General features: G+C 34.4%; 1 protein-coding gene across 8 annotated transcripts in view; it reads right to left on the bottom strand.

The window, feature by feature from the left end:
* Positions 1-15,173, bottom strand: part of PAN3 (poly(A) specific ribonuclease subunit PAN3) — a 135,353-nt gene that overhangs the window by 13,833 nt on the left and 106,347 nt on the right. For 6 of the 8 annotated variants that reach the window (XR_011506840.1, XM_014843829.3, XM_044777366.2 and 3 more), the window contains 6 exons: positions 12,666-12,827; positions 12,295-12,411; positions 11,309-11,410; positions 7,771-7,936; positions 6,519-6,609; positions 1,959-2,098 (listed from right to left, as the gene is read on the bottom strand). Coding sequence is in view for 6 of the 8 variants with exons in the window: in XM_014843829.3 (XP_014699315.2) it covers positions 1,959-2,098; positions 6,519-6,609; positions 7,771-7,936; positions 11,309-11,410; positions 12,295-12,411; positions 12,666-12,827 (778 nt within the window). In the remaining 2 variants the exon portion in view is untranslated. Of the gene's footprint in view, positions 1-1,073; positions 1,152-1,958; positions 2,099-6,518; positions 6,610-7,770; positions 7,937-11,308; positions 11,411-12,294; positions 12,412-12,665; positions 12,828-15,173 lie in introns of all 8 variants that reach the window. The other 2 variants (XR_006532479.2, XM_044777368.2) reach the window with 2 other exon arrangements.

Here is a 15,173-nt window from a genome sequence, read left to right as displayed (position 1 = left end):
AGAAATCTTTATGCACTAACACACATCAGAAGAGACCAATTCAATTTCTTCCATCATTATAACTAAGGCAGAAAAATACTACATGTTTCAAAGGGTTATCTGCTAGAATACAATGATTATTAATCACCTATTATTGCTTATTCTCATAGGTAAGCCACTTCCTAACCATTCTTACTGAAGCAGCCTCCCCCTCTTCCACTCTTCCCTACTTACAATTCTATCTTATTTTCTTCATAGGACTTAGCAATATCTGCAAACATCTTACTTGTTTACATGTTTATTAACTCCTCCCCAGTAGGGTGGAAACTCCAGAAGATGGGGAATTTTGTTCACTTTGTTCAAAGTATCTTCAGCTTCTGACATACAGGAGGGCCTTCTTTTTTAAATTAACAAATGGTTATACTCATGTGGATAATCTATGTCTTAGCTATTCATCTGTAATTACTGATATATTTATATCTAACTACTGAAAGTTAGTATAAGCTACGTGACTTTGGCAAATTACTTCTCTATGCCTCAGTCTTGTCATCTCTAAAATGAAGCTAATAATGGTACCTAATTCTTAGTTTTTGGGAGAATTAAACAAATTAATTCACATCAATTAGTTTGAAAGTGCCCAATATATGGTTATTGCTCTATATATTTTAGTTATTGGTTAGTATAAAAGTATGACTTTAATTCATTCATTATTAAGGAAAATTTCAAACATTTATAAAAGTAGAAAGAAGGGCAGTGTAATGAATCCCCATGTACCCATCACCCAGTTTCAATAATTATTAACATACCGCAAATTTATTACATTTATATCCTTTACTTTCACTTTTTAAAAAGGAAAATTTGAAGATTATAATCTGAGATTATCTGAGACATCCTAGGTGTTGCAAACTAAGGCTAGGAATCACTGTTGTGATAATATATGAAACAAATGTTTTCATTTAAAAGATAAATCATCTTATTTGATTAATAGGAACCAGGCAAACACTGGCTTCCAGTGCTCTGTCACAAGCAGGACACTTATGCCAATGTAACAAAGCACAGGTGGCAGCCCCATCCTCCATCCCTCAATTCCATACCCCAGGACTAGTCCAAAAAGAAACTGGATCATCCGGGGCTACACAGAAAGATCAGGAACAGCTGGAAGCTAAAAGAGACTGAAAAGGATCAATAAGCTCTAATTACTTCTAGAACATAATAGGAAAAATTTCAAGAGACTTCCTAGCATCTGTCCTCTAGAATAACTTATAACAAGGGCCACGGTTGTCCATCCTCTAGAATTCTCTGGTATTTGATGTATCTTAGGAAGAAGTCCTTCTGTGGTGATTGTAGTCCACAGTGGGTTTCTCCTAAGCCAAATTCATCTGAAATCTATACCCAAGGGTTCCCTGGAGTCTGAAGATACTGGAGTAGAAGCATAGGGACCTTTCATACATGCTTTCTGGAATGAGAGTTTTGGCCACAGAGTACATAATTGGATTGCACTTGAAGTTTATTTATGAGAGCTTTCACAAAAACACAGATCTCTCTAGAGCAGCACTGTCTAAGAGAACTTTCTGAGATGATGGAAATGTTCTATGTCAATGCTGTCCAATATATTAGTTAAAAGCTACATGTGGCTTTTGAGCTCTTGAAATGTGGCTACTGCAACTGAAGAACTGAATTTTTAATTTGAATTTTAATTAATTTGAATTTAAAAGGTCATATGTAGCTAGTGGATACCAATGCAGCTTTAGTGGGTGCCCTTTGGCCAAATGTTTAAAACATCACTAACTAATTTAAGAATACTAGTTTATGAATTTATTCCAAGAAATATATACTTAGCAATAAAAATAAAGAAATCAAAAGTTACTTGTATTTTGCTAGATTTTAAACAGTGAGAACTAAAGTAAACAGAATCACTGTCAAAAGCTCTGTCTCCTCATAAGATCATTCTATGCATTTAATCATATATTAAAACTTACAAAATCAGATTCTTCAGGTCAGAGGAGTAGTTGATTGTCACCAGTTCCATGGCTTTCTGTAAATTCTCTCGCTGAATTCCTGCCAAAGAGTTGCAAGCCAAAGCCAACACAACTTTTCCTAATGATATCAGATCTGCTTGCTGACATGAAAGAATAAATATAACTTTAATTTTTATTTTATAGATACAAATTTAATACCCTGACACTACTGCCCGAATGGAAAAAGCACCTTTACAAGGAAGCCGCCAAGCTTAGCACAGGTTCTCAAGTACTGGTACTCATCAGAATCACCTGGGAGTTTATTAAAAGGATGATTTCGGAGCCTCTCCACCAGAGATTCTCATTCAGTAGGTCCGGGAGCAGGCCCAACCTTTTTAAAGCACCCAGGTAATCCTAATGAAGGTAGTTCTGGGGCTATACTTTAAAAAACATTATTCCAAGCAATCCACATGCCAACTACAGAACTACTGCTTTAAAGTTAAAAAAAAAAAATTTTATTTAAATTGAGCTGATATTCTTACCATTACAAGAAATTTAAGGCTGGTTACTACACACTTGCTTTACTATGATAATTATAATTTACAATATGCATTTGTCTCATTTTCCATGATGCCCAAAATACAGTGGGAGTTTGAAGAATTATTTGAAGAAAAGCTATTCCATTACAAGCACAACACGAGCATTACCTGATTTTAGAGTATATTCTCTAGAACACCGCAAAATGCTGCAAACCTCAATGACATCCATCTGTAGTGGTTTACAATTTTTACTCACACTATAACAGATCTTTGAGCTCTGTAACCACCTGGTTTCCTACCTTTGTTTTAAGATTGACCACTCTGAGGCTTTCCTTTTAAAAGGATTTTCAAAAGACAGCTGGCTGAATTGAGGTAAGCTCTCTATTACCCATTATAATTCTAGGAAACAAGAATGGTCACCCAAGGGGTCCTGCTTGGCAGGTATCATATGCCTAGGAGAATGAAGTAGCTCAGAGTTAAACGAAATCATTGGAAGTAATTTCTGTGGAACACTTATTTAAATCTTCAAAATCTGAGACCTCCTCTGAATTACTGCATACATATTCATTCCGAATACTGGTTTAGTATAAGAATTATACAAACCTAGCTCTACGTTAAAATCAACCAAAAACTAAGAGAAAAATCACCAAGTAGTCATCCCCTCATCCCAATTCTGGTGTTCTTAGTTTGGGGTAAGATCTAGGTATTGGTACTTTTCAAAGCTTCCACAAGAGATTCTGATACGCAGCCAGGGTTGAGAAACACTGGTTCTGTGGAATGTCTATAAAGGGTATAATTGTGAAATCAGGTGTGTATTTCAAGGCAATCACTAATGAAAGTTCAGCACTGTACGGCTATCCTCAACAACATTCTAACCAAATAATAAAGAATAAGAGGAAGTCAAACTCCACTACAAAAATAACATTAAATAAAGTTCAAATTTAAAAATCTCTCCAAAGCTAGCATTTGTGAATCTGATACTGTGAACGGGAGATCCTATAATCAGTGTAAAAACGGATTAGATAAACAAACTACTCTGAATCTATCAGGACAAGAGATACCACAGATTCACGCCTGAGAACTTTTCAAACTTTCCTTAGTGGTACAGAGTTAGGCCCAGAACAGCAGGAGGGAAGGGGGCAGGGAAGGCGCACTATTACTGCTGCCATCCTTTCTGTTCTTTGGAGGACACGGCCATGAAAGAACTCAAGGAGTCCCCTGGATCACTCTCAAGATCAAGTAAAACATTTCAAGTTACATTCATGAAACCATAAAAATGTTGGTCAAGAGAAATCAGCGCATGTAAATGCTAACTGTAAATTTCTCTAAGTGTTTAAATCCAATGTGGTCAGCAAAGCACACCGAACTAAGGTTATTATTTCCCAAGTATTTGAGCAGTATGTACCAACACACAGCCTCCCAACAATTAGGACTAGAATTTTCAGTTTTGCTCCGCCCTGAATTGATGCTGTAACTAAACCTCCCACCTAGAACATTCCACTATTCCCTATTATGAGACAGGAAAACAAAAGTCCAAGAAAGGTGAAGGACTGGATGGGTTTAAAAAATAAGAAAATATAATTTTGAGTATATATCCCACCACCTCTCTAAAGCTGACACAAGGCAGGAATACCTACTTTTAGAAATAAAGTATACATGTCACATAATCCAGATTAAATTAAAACTGTTTTTTTTTTTAAGATAAAAGAGGTTAACGAAGTCCTGCTTAATAGAGTTTAACATCATAAAAACTCAGTAATTCTCCTTTCCTTATTTCCCAGCTAAATTATTTTCCATTTGTTATTTTGCTTCTTACCTCCATCTGGTTTTTCCCCCCATTTGTTGAATTCTGGAGGTTTTCCCCCCAACTCATTTTCAGTTTCTTCCTGATTCTTGATTTCTTGATTTTTCTGATTCTATCTATGGCTCTACTTATGTCCATTTCTACTGAAAGTCAGTCTCTATTCACGTGTCTGAAACAGACTATGAAAAATAGACTACAAGAAACAATGCACTCCTTTCTCATGTACCCTCTTCTCTGTAAAATCACAATCCCCCTTCTGGGACTATCTTTAATTTTCTCCTTTATCTTACTATAAGCTATATGAAAAATCATCCACATATATATTCTACCCCCAAAAAAAGGAAGGAAAGAAAGAAAAGAAAACCTGCTATATCCTTTACTACTGAAAAACAAAGGGACGGTGACAATTGGTTGAACGTAGCCTGAGTTTATGAATGACAGTGGTTCCTAACTCACCAATCAGTTGCCCCAAATGCTTATTTAAAAGTTGTTTGTTTGGAATTCCAGGATTATTTTTTTTTATGAAGAGCCGTTTTTCAAGGGAACTACACAACACATTACATAACTAAAATAATGTAGATTTGCAAAGAAAAAAATGGAAAATACTGCTGTTATACTCACAAGAAAATAAAATCAAATTAGTCTTATTTTATACTAGTAATTTAAAAAAAAAGGAATTCTATTCAGAATAGAGAAGAATGAGGAGATACTGTAAGGCTGTACTTGTAAAAAACAAAACTGTAAGGTGTTTTGTTTTTTAATGCAGACATGAGGTTTCCAGATAATTGCAGCAGAAGCTGATGACACTGGTTCTAAATAATGTCTAATTTCTCTTCAAACATTTCATAGCATTTTCCTGGATATATAAACATCACTAGTATTTTAGTCAATAATCAGTCACTTTTAGAAGACGAAGATTGTGAAGAAAAATTTTCAGAGCCAATTAGGTAAAGTATAAGACAGAAGATAAGAAGGAAAGTAGCTAAAAAGCAAGCACCCTAGATAAAAAAGCAGCTAGCTGCTGTTAGGGAAAAAAGTAGTCCAATTCTTCCATGTGGTGCCCACTAGATGGTGCTACCAACCAGGACAGCTTGGCTGCTGCTGAGGTTAGGTAGGCACAAGCAGAGGGAAGGAAGATGAGAAACGTCTGCAAACAACAGGATGTGCTGAGTGGCCCTAAGTCTCGGGCACTGCACTGTCTGTGGTTCAGTGGCAAAAGAAGAGGTTTATGCACGAATTAGAATACTAAATATAAGTTAGACTCTACTTCTCATTCCTTTTTGTTCTGAAATTTTGTCTTATAATAAATAAAGTAAATGAAAATCTTCTTTCAAAGATTTAAACAAAAGAAGTTGAAATGAGAAGGGCAATGGGAGGAAAAGGTATTCTTGTTTCTCCATGTAACTAAGAGATTCTGCCTCATATCAAACCTAAGTTCATAAACATTCAGAAACACCAAAAATTTCTTACACAAAAAAATGACAGTTGCATATCCTCCAAAAAATGTGAAGCATTGAAATACAAACTGAATGATCCTTTAAATAGCTACGTTACCTGCAAAGAGTACTCAAGGAAAAAGCAACTACACTTTAACCCTCCCTGAGATAGGTTCTTATTCTCCCATACCATACATTAATCAAGGAATAAGAAATAGCTACGAACATATGAGGGCTGAATCCACACTATTATTATGAAATCAGACTAGAACCAAAGTCTAGAATGTACAAGAAGTGAGTGATAGACTTTGATTAAGCAAAAGAAAAAAATTATTTAGAAAATGACAATACAACAATATTCGTCTGAAAATATTTTTTAAACTTTCAGATTGGTAGTTGGGACAACTGTTTGAAAAGTAAAGATAACTGGTGTGTTTTTTAATGCATGAAAGAAGTGGAAAAAAAGAAAAAATGTCATTTAATATAATTCATTCAGCTGACCAATCTGTTTTAATCTATGCTGAGGACAAACTTCCTAATCATATAAAGACATTTTCATTTGAACAACTAGAGTGTCTGATACTGTCATTAATTCCGTATATTTCAACCTATAAGGGCTCTACACTAAATACGTCACAGTGATTAAAAAATACATGTTCAAAGTTTGCATGGAGACCACCCCCAGAATAAATTGAAATCTAGACTTAAAACCCTGAAACACTTTAAAATAAACAAGAATTTGTCTTAAAAAAAAGTCAAGCCTTAAGTTATTAAGTAAGCATCCATGTTAATTCTTACTCACCTGATATTGAGCCATTAATGCCAATGGATTATTATTCTGACTGTTATCAAACGTTAAAACATCAAAAACTCCAACACAGTTTACTCTCAACCTTTAAAGACCAGAGAATTTAAAGAAAATAATTAAAATGACATTTTTAAAATTATATACTAGTGGAAATTTAACATTTCCTATAATATTAGGAAGGATCTCAGAATACTATCTAGTCTAACCTCCTGTCCTAACCCTACATAACCTCTACGAACTACCATTTTAGAGATGAGGAAATTAAGGCTTACAGCTATCAAGCGAAAGGCCTATGGTTATAAAAATGAGATAAAGCCAGGACTGTAACTCACATCTTTTGACTACTAGGCCAGTGGTCTTTTCACCACACCAAGGTGCTTCTTTATGTTATTCATGAAAAGAATAAAACTGCTCCTTTACTAGTTATCAATGAAAACTTAGTTAGCTCTCTAACACTTGCTGAAGATGTACTAGGCACCATTCAAAGCATTTTACTTGTATTAAATCATTCAATGCTCTCAATAATCTTACGAGACAGGTACCTCATAAATGTCGAAAATGTAATGATAATAGTACCTGTCTCATAAGGTTGTTGAACACAGAGAAGTTAAGTAACTGGCTCAGGGTCACATAAACAGTAACTAACAGGGTCCAGATATGAACGCAAGTAACCTGGTACTAGATCTGGAGTTCTTTATGCTATGCTGCCCAAAACAATTCTCAAAATTACAGCCATTCAAATAAAACTCTGGTGAAGACAAGTTTGTGTGACTTAACTTTATCAGTGGTTCTCAGAGCATGAGACCCAATCAGCAGCAACAGCACCACCTAGGAACTTGTTAGAAATGAAAATTCTCAGGACCCACTCCAGATGTGCTGAATGAGAAACTCTGGGGGTGGAGCCCACCAATCTGTGCTCACTAAACCCTCCAGGTGACTGTGACTCATGCTAAAATTTGAGAACCACTCTTGTACACAGAAAAGTTGTATTCATATGACTTCTACATCCCCCTAACCCTAAACATACATACCTCTCCAACCCTTACAAGATTCTTGATTAGCAACCAGGCATTTTATTAAGAATTCAACATTTTTTTAAAAACTTACAAATGAACTCAAAGTCACAGCAGTTCTTCTGGATGGAATATATGAAAAGGCAGAATTAAAACAAATCATCATGCTTTGTTTACTAAGCTGTCATAGATTACATGCTCAATAAAGAAGTCAAAACACAAAATGCTAGTACCTTGTTTTGCCAGTTATCAGAATCTTTGTTGGGTCCATAACTCGACATGCCAAACCTGCTGTATGAATGGTACGCAATGCAGAACTCAGTTGGACAATATATGCCCAAATAAGAGATTCTGGCAATAATCCAGCATGCTGTCTGGGCAATGGTCCATCGTGTTGACCTATAAAGCAAATAAATAAAAAAAAATGAGATCCTCATTTAAGAAATCGACTAAAACACTAAACCAGTCAAATCAAAATTAAGAAAAAAATTCATGCATATTCATGGCACAACTTGTCAATTTATATATACAATTTTAGTCTACTAGTAAGAATTTGAGACAAACCTAAAATTTCCTATTTATGAGATTATCCCTTTATATTATTAGCAGCAGCAGAGCTCTCAATGAAGTGCTCTTTTCTGTGATCATTATAATTACTGAATAAAGAAAAACTATTTAAAGTTAGAATTTATATTCAATTGTGAACCAAATAAATTCAAATTCTGATTAGAAACAGGAATGTAGGGATTATCATTTTACTTAAAATGCGGGCAATCCTAGCCTACATTATTGTTCAGGCACGTGAGAACTGTTCATTCTGTGGCTGGAGGAAAATACAAATCTCTTCTGTCATTTATGTTGAATGTTCGCTTATTCTCCTTTGCTGCTCAGCCGCCTCTATTAAACCACATCAGTTACATAGGATGATATCAAACTCGCAAAAACATAAATCTAAAACACTAAATGTCACTTACATGTAATGATAAAACACAAAAATAATCTGGTCTACTATGAAAAGTAATCATTTTTATTCTATCAGCTCTTGTAAGTGCTTCTTGATACCATTTTCTGGATCACTGTTAATCCTTAAATCAGGAGAAAAGAAGCCATAGAAATTTAATCCAGATTTTGTAATTATTTCAGGTATTACGACCTTATAAATGCCAATGTTCATATGGCTGTCAACAAACCTTTTGTGAATGAGGTATAAAAGCAACACAATTAAATGGTTAATTGTTGAGATAATAAATAGCAAACAGGTACCTATGGCTTATGATAAAATTTCTAGGGAAAAGCAAATACAAAATTCAAAAACTGCTCTCTCTCACTTTAGAGAGAACTGAAGATAACACAATCTAGAAAACAGTGTTAATGACTCAAAAAGTGGCTCTAGTGATAAATGCCGAGAAAAGATTAAAGATGACTATGAAGAATTTAAATAAAACTATTTAATAAAGGTGGTAATAAGGAAAAGAAATATTTACAGCAAACACAGTGCTTAATGTGTGCCAGCTTCTGTCTAGTTACTTTAACCAAATTATCTAATTTTAAACCTCTTATTACAATATGGTATAGTATTATTGTTATTCTCATTTTCTAAATTAGCATATTTCTTATATATGTGATTTTTTTGGTTTGTACTAAATTAATAAATTAATAGTATAAGAAAATATTAAACTTCCATCTATGTCTTTACAAGTTTATACAAACATAGGCCTTTTTCTTCTTTTTTTAATATTCACATTGGGAAAACAGACGATTGCCTTATATTAGAAGTTGCCATAAATTAAAGAATATATGCTAAGTTTAGGGAAGTTACTACCATTTAAACAATACCTTCAACTATTAGAAAAAGGACTGATTTCTGTGAAAATGTAAACATAATATTTCAAATAATCAGTCAACCGAAAACAGAATAATTAAGATAAAAAAAAAAATGGAGGGCCCAGCCCTGTGGCTAAGTGATTAAAGCTTTGTGTGCTCCACTTTGGCAGCCCAGGTTCACAGGTTCGGGTCCTGGGTGTGGACCTACTCCACTCACCAGTAATGCTGTGGTGGTGGCGTCCCATATGTAAAATGGAGGAAGACTGGCACAGATGTTAGCACAGGGCTAATCTTCCTCAAGCCAAAAAAAAGGAAGACTGGCAATGGATGTTAGCCCAGGGCGAATCTTCCTCAGAAAAAAAAAAGGTAAAGGAGTGCTGTAAATGAGTGGTTCTCAATAGGGGTCAATTTTACCCCTTAGGACATGTGACACTGTCTAGAGAGATTTTTGGCGTTACAATTGGGCGGGGGGGGGGGGGGGGGGGGGGTTGCTACTGGTATCTAGTGGGTAGAGGACAGGGATGCTGCTAAACACCCTGCAATGAAATGCGCAGGACAGCCCCTACAAAAATAATTATCCAGCACCAAGTGTCAACAGTGCTGAGGTCGAAAAACCCAGCCATAAATTAAAACCAACAGTCATTTCACAGGTGTTATTACTAAAATAAACTTGAACAACTACAGCTATATTCATCTATAGGAAAAGTTATACCACATCCCCTTCAACAAAATTATGTATGTGTCTACAGATGACATGGCAAAAGGAAAAAAAATGACCACACTATATGACCAGATTTTCAATGTGAAACAGCCATGTAACCACAGCTTTCTTCTTTCAACTGTCAGAAAGCAAAGTTACAAGTAAACAGAAGTAATATATTTTTACCCATAATTAGTCCTTAAAGAAGTCACAATCCAAAAGATACTATAATGTGGACTCAAATCTTCCTCCCTCTTTAATTTCTCTCAGTACGTATTCAAGAAAATCTTTAAAAAATTAAAAACCATAGTAAAGAACACAAGGCATCTTTCCTGGCCCCAAAGAAGAAAATGATACACACATTTTCCTTCCCCAAATACATAAATTAATCAATAGACATCTCAAAATGTATTTACTTTTATTCTGAAACCACTTATCCTTTAATAAACATTCACTAGAAGATAATTAAAATATTGTGGTTCTTTGCAATATTTGAACTATAAAACAATTATTTAAGTAAATATCAGAAAGGGGCAAAAAAAAGGGGAATATTCCCTGTTTAGGTAAGTTACCTGCAAATTTAGTCTGAAGAACAATTCCTTAAGTAACATGGAATCTTACCTTTAAACAAAAGCATTTATTTAAGGAAATAATTTCATAAATGATAATATAATCACATTGGACTATGAGGGAGTCATTAAATTATATTCAGAAAATATAAAAATTAGGGGGAAAATACTTATAATAAGCAAAAGATGCAATGTGATATAAAAATGGTAAGAAAATTAAAAAAACAATGCAAACGGATACCAAACAAAACAAAATACCAAGCCTGGAAAGAAATATACCAAGAGATTCATAATGGTCATACTTTGGGTGGTGAAGATAGAGGGATTATTTTTCAATTTACTGAATTTTCCAAACCATCTTTATTCAGAAATCATCCTATTTTTAAAAGAAAAAAAATTTAAGAGGAAAAAACTTTTATCATATTCTCAGTTATTTAAATTTCAGATATCTACCTGAGTCTTTCAGAACCCATCTTCATCACAGTCTATACACCTAATACATTATTCCCTAACTTGTTACAGATTGACTCCACTTCTTTCTTTCTTTCTAAAATGCAATAGGGTCTTTAAGCTGAAGGATTACAGGGATAAATTCACATGTATTTTAAAATACAAAACTACTCTTCTACAGAGCAAAGGCATTTGTCAAAATACAGCGTGCTTGTATCTTTTTCTTACCCCACTTTCTCTTTGTGAAATAGGCATCAGCATTAGGGTCATTAAAATGTCTGCTCATCATAGTTTCTCCTCCAGCATGGAAATCATATGCAAACACAAGAGCTTAAAGTAAAACACAAACACTCATTACTGCAATCTGGCTTCAAATAATGAAGCCCACCAGGGGACATGAACAGACATTTCTCCAAAGAAGATATACGGATGGCCAATAGGCACATGAAAAGATGGTCATCATCACTGATCATCAGGGAAATGCAAATCAAAACTACACTAAGCTATCACCTTACACCCGCTAGAATGGCAAAAATAACCAAAACAAGAGTAACAAATGTCAGAGAGGTTGTGGAGAAAAAGGAACCCTCATACACTGCTGGTGGGAATGCAAACTGGTGCAGCCACTATGGAAAACAGTATGGAGATTTCTCAAAAAATTAAAAACAGAAATACCATATGACCCAGCCATCCCACTACTGGGTATCTATCCAAAGAAATTGAAATCAGCAATTCCAAAAGTCCCATGCACCCTTATGTTCATTGCAGCATTATTTACAATAGCCAAGACGTGGAAGCAACTTAAATGCCCATCAACTGATGAGTGGATAAAGAAGATATGGTGTATATATATACACATACATACACATACACAATGGAATACTACTCAGCCATAAAAAGGATAAAATTGTCCCATTTACAACAACATGGATGGACCTTGAGGGTATGTTAAGTGAGGTAAGCCAGATAGAGAAAGACAATCTCTGTATGACTCCACTCATATGTGGAAGTTAAAGACGTAGACAAAGAGAACAGATTAGTGGTTACCAGGGGAAAGGGGTGGGCACAAAGGGTGAAATGGTGCACCTACAACACGACTGACAAACAATAATGTACAACTGAAATTTCACAAGGTGGTAAACTATCATAATCTCAATAAAAAGTTAAAAAAAAAATGAAGCCCACAAGCAGAAACACAATTACAAATTACTCACAAGGCTCTGCAAATGCTTTAGTGGTAAATACTTCACGCAAGGTTACAATATTTGAGTGCTGAATTTTTTTCCACATATCGACCAACACCATGCACTTTGTGTTAACAAGACGAAAACCTGAAAAAAGAAGAATTTTTCTACTAACCTGTAAATGAAATCTCCCCATCACTCCATCATAAATGTGAAGAAAAAGCTGTCACACATCACTTTATGAGGTACTAATTTCCAAATGAAATAATAAATTTATTTACTGTCCTTTAATATATAAATATATAATATATAAATATATTTAAATAAATAAACACACTCAGGAAGGTTTGAATTTAACCTCAATAACATGCTTCTGAAAGAGGATAACTTATCTTCCTTACCATGTATCCTCCGAAGGCAGTATGGCAGATCATCTTTGCTATTAACAGCTTTGTAGCAAGATGTAATGTATCCAAAATTACTTGATTTCTGTATCCGGTTGGGTGGTGGCAGTGGTTCTAGAGGGAACAGGCTATGGTAGCTGTCAACTTCAGTAGGGACTGCTAGAGTAATTCACAAGAAGATGACTTTAACTTGCAGACAATTCATAAATCTCTCAGAGTAATAAAGAATCAAAACACATTTTTGCATTCTATAACAGTGTCAACATTCATAACAATTCTATGAAACAGTTTCCACTATCAATAAAAATAGGCATTATAAAACCATCAAAGAACAACTTCATTTCATTTGCTCAAAAATATTTCTTTTGTAGTATAACTTTTTTGTTTCTCAGCTTATTAGAAACAATTTGTATTATCACTTGGAGATATTAAACATTTCTAATTCTGATGCTGAATAAAAATCAAGTTTTACCTCTTTAAGCATTTTATTTTGTACAAAATATATTTAGACAATGGTGTTAAGCATATGAATTGTTTTTTGAAGCATAAAGAAATTCAAAACAAATAACCTTAAATTTGAGAGTATGTATATGTAATACGTCTGTGTGTATATGTATGTACAAATATGGCAATCTGTATCAAAACTCTCAAACCATTCAGTGGAATAGCATAGCTTTAATCTCTAGCAAAATATAAAAGAAAAAAACCTGAAACAACTCTACCACCATGCCTGCCATGTTCTTCAAAGAAAGAAAAATTATGTTTGAGCTTATATAATGCATTGGGATTTGCTCATGATACTTTGTTAGGCATTAAAAACTGCTTATCTTGAATCCCAATTTGTTGTTTCTTACAAAGACTAGAAAGTTATAGACTAAAACGTGTTCAGTGGTTGGTTTCTCTATAGAATACAGGTAATTTATTTTCCCTTCTTTATTGCTCCCTATTTTCTAGAACGTGTCAGTTTCATGATCCAAAAAGACAAGCAGTTTTTTAATGCTTCAAATACAATCAATTACATTTTCCAATCAGATAGCTTCCATTCTATTAAATGTCTTCAATGACTTGGGAATGTTCACGATATTTTAAGTGAAAAGAAGATAAGTGAACATGCAGAATATGCATAGAAAACCATCTAGAAAGAAATAGAGCAAAACTTTAACAGTGGTAAGTAACCTCTGAGTGGGAGGATTTTTACTCTCTCCTTTACATTATCCTGTATTTGCCAATTTTTTTACAATAAATACGTTTAACACTATTTTTAAAAGATGGCAGTAAATCTCAAAACAAAACCCTCACAAAAATAACTGATAATTTTTGACCTATAACTGTTAGGAAACACAGGTGAAATCCTATTAAGAAAACTCTAATTCCAGAAGACAGGTTCAAAATGATCCCTCTCCCTTTGCCAAAAACATACACTCATTATCTCTTAGTTCTTGAAACAATTCTATGAGCTAGGATTCCCTATTTCATAAATAAGGAAGATAAGGATTATACATCTAGAGAGGGAGCTGGGATGCAAACCCAGGGCTCTGATTCCATAGTCTTGTACTCAACTCCTAGATGGCAATTTCGGCCATAGTGCAAAACAAATATGGACTCAAGGTAACTTTTAAACCAAGGCCAAGTGGCATGTTCTATTGAAATAAAAGCAGTATAAGGGAAGTATACACACAAGTGAATATAGCTGTAACTTCTGCTCATTTATTATTTTTTATTTGAACAATCAGTGTAATTTCCACTAAGAAAAAAATGGTAAATAAATTTTGTTTCCTAGCTATTTCACAAGGAGCATTTAATAAGGCAAGTAATTATTTTCAAATTAGTAAAAATGTATTGAGTACATACTACGTATTAGTGAACACATATTAGTGAAATACGGGTTGCTATCAAAAGGCTTAAAGAAAAACAAAGGATAGAGATTTACATAAAACCTAATATACTACAAGGCAAAATGGCTATTAAAAAAGTACAAGTGACCACAGCACTGGTTCTTAAACTTCAGCGCCCTTCAGTGTCACCTAGCGGCTTGTTAAAACAGTTTAGGCCTTCTGCTCAGTTTCTGATTCAGGAGGTCTAAAGTAGGGCCCAAGGATTTACAGTTCCAACAAATTCCCAAGTGATAATAAAAAGATGCTGCTGTGTCAAGGGACCACACTTTGAACACCAATACACATGGAAATACAGAGAAGGGAGCCATTCCCAAGGATATTATGAAAGATCTCACAGAAGATTTGGCATATTTCTACAAAATGAAGGATGAGACTGCTTTTAATGAGCTAAAACAAGTGGAAGGAGTGCTTTATGGTGAGGGAGTAAACAGAATAACAAAAAATAACATTTGAATGTGTACACTGGGTTCAGGATCAGTGAAATCTCACCCGCCAGGAGAATAGGATATACCACAGCAAAGGCGCATAGTGCAGATAAAGCTGAGAGAGAAAAATTTGATTTCTGCCTGCAATACCTTCCCTTTTTTTTTTTCTTTCTTTTTTGAGGAAG

The sequence above is a fragment of the Equus asinus genome, chromosome 11 (genome assembly GCF_041296235.1).
Source record: "Equus asinus isolate D_3611 breed Donkey chromosome 11, EquAss-T2T_v2, whole genome shotgun sequence".
NCBI lineage: Eukaryota > Metazoa > Chordata > Mammalia > Perissodactyla > Equidae > Equus > Equus asinus.
This window is presented reverse-complemented; position numbering and strand designations above follow the sequence as displayed.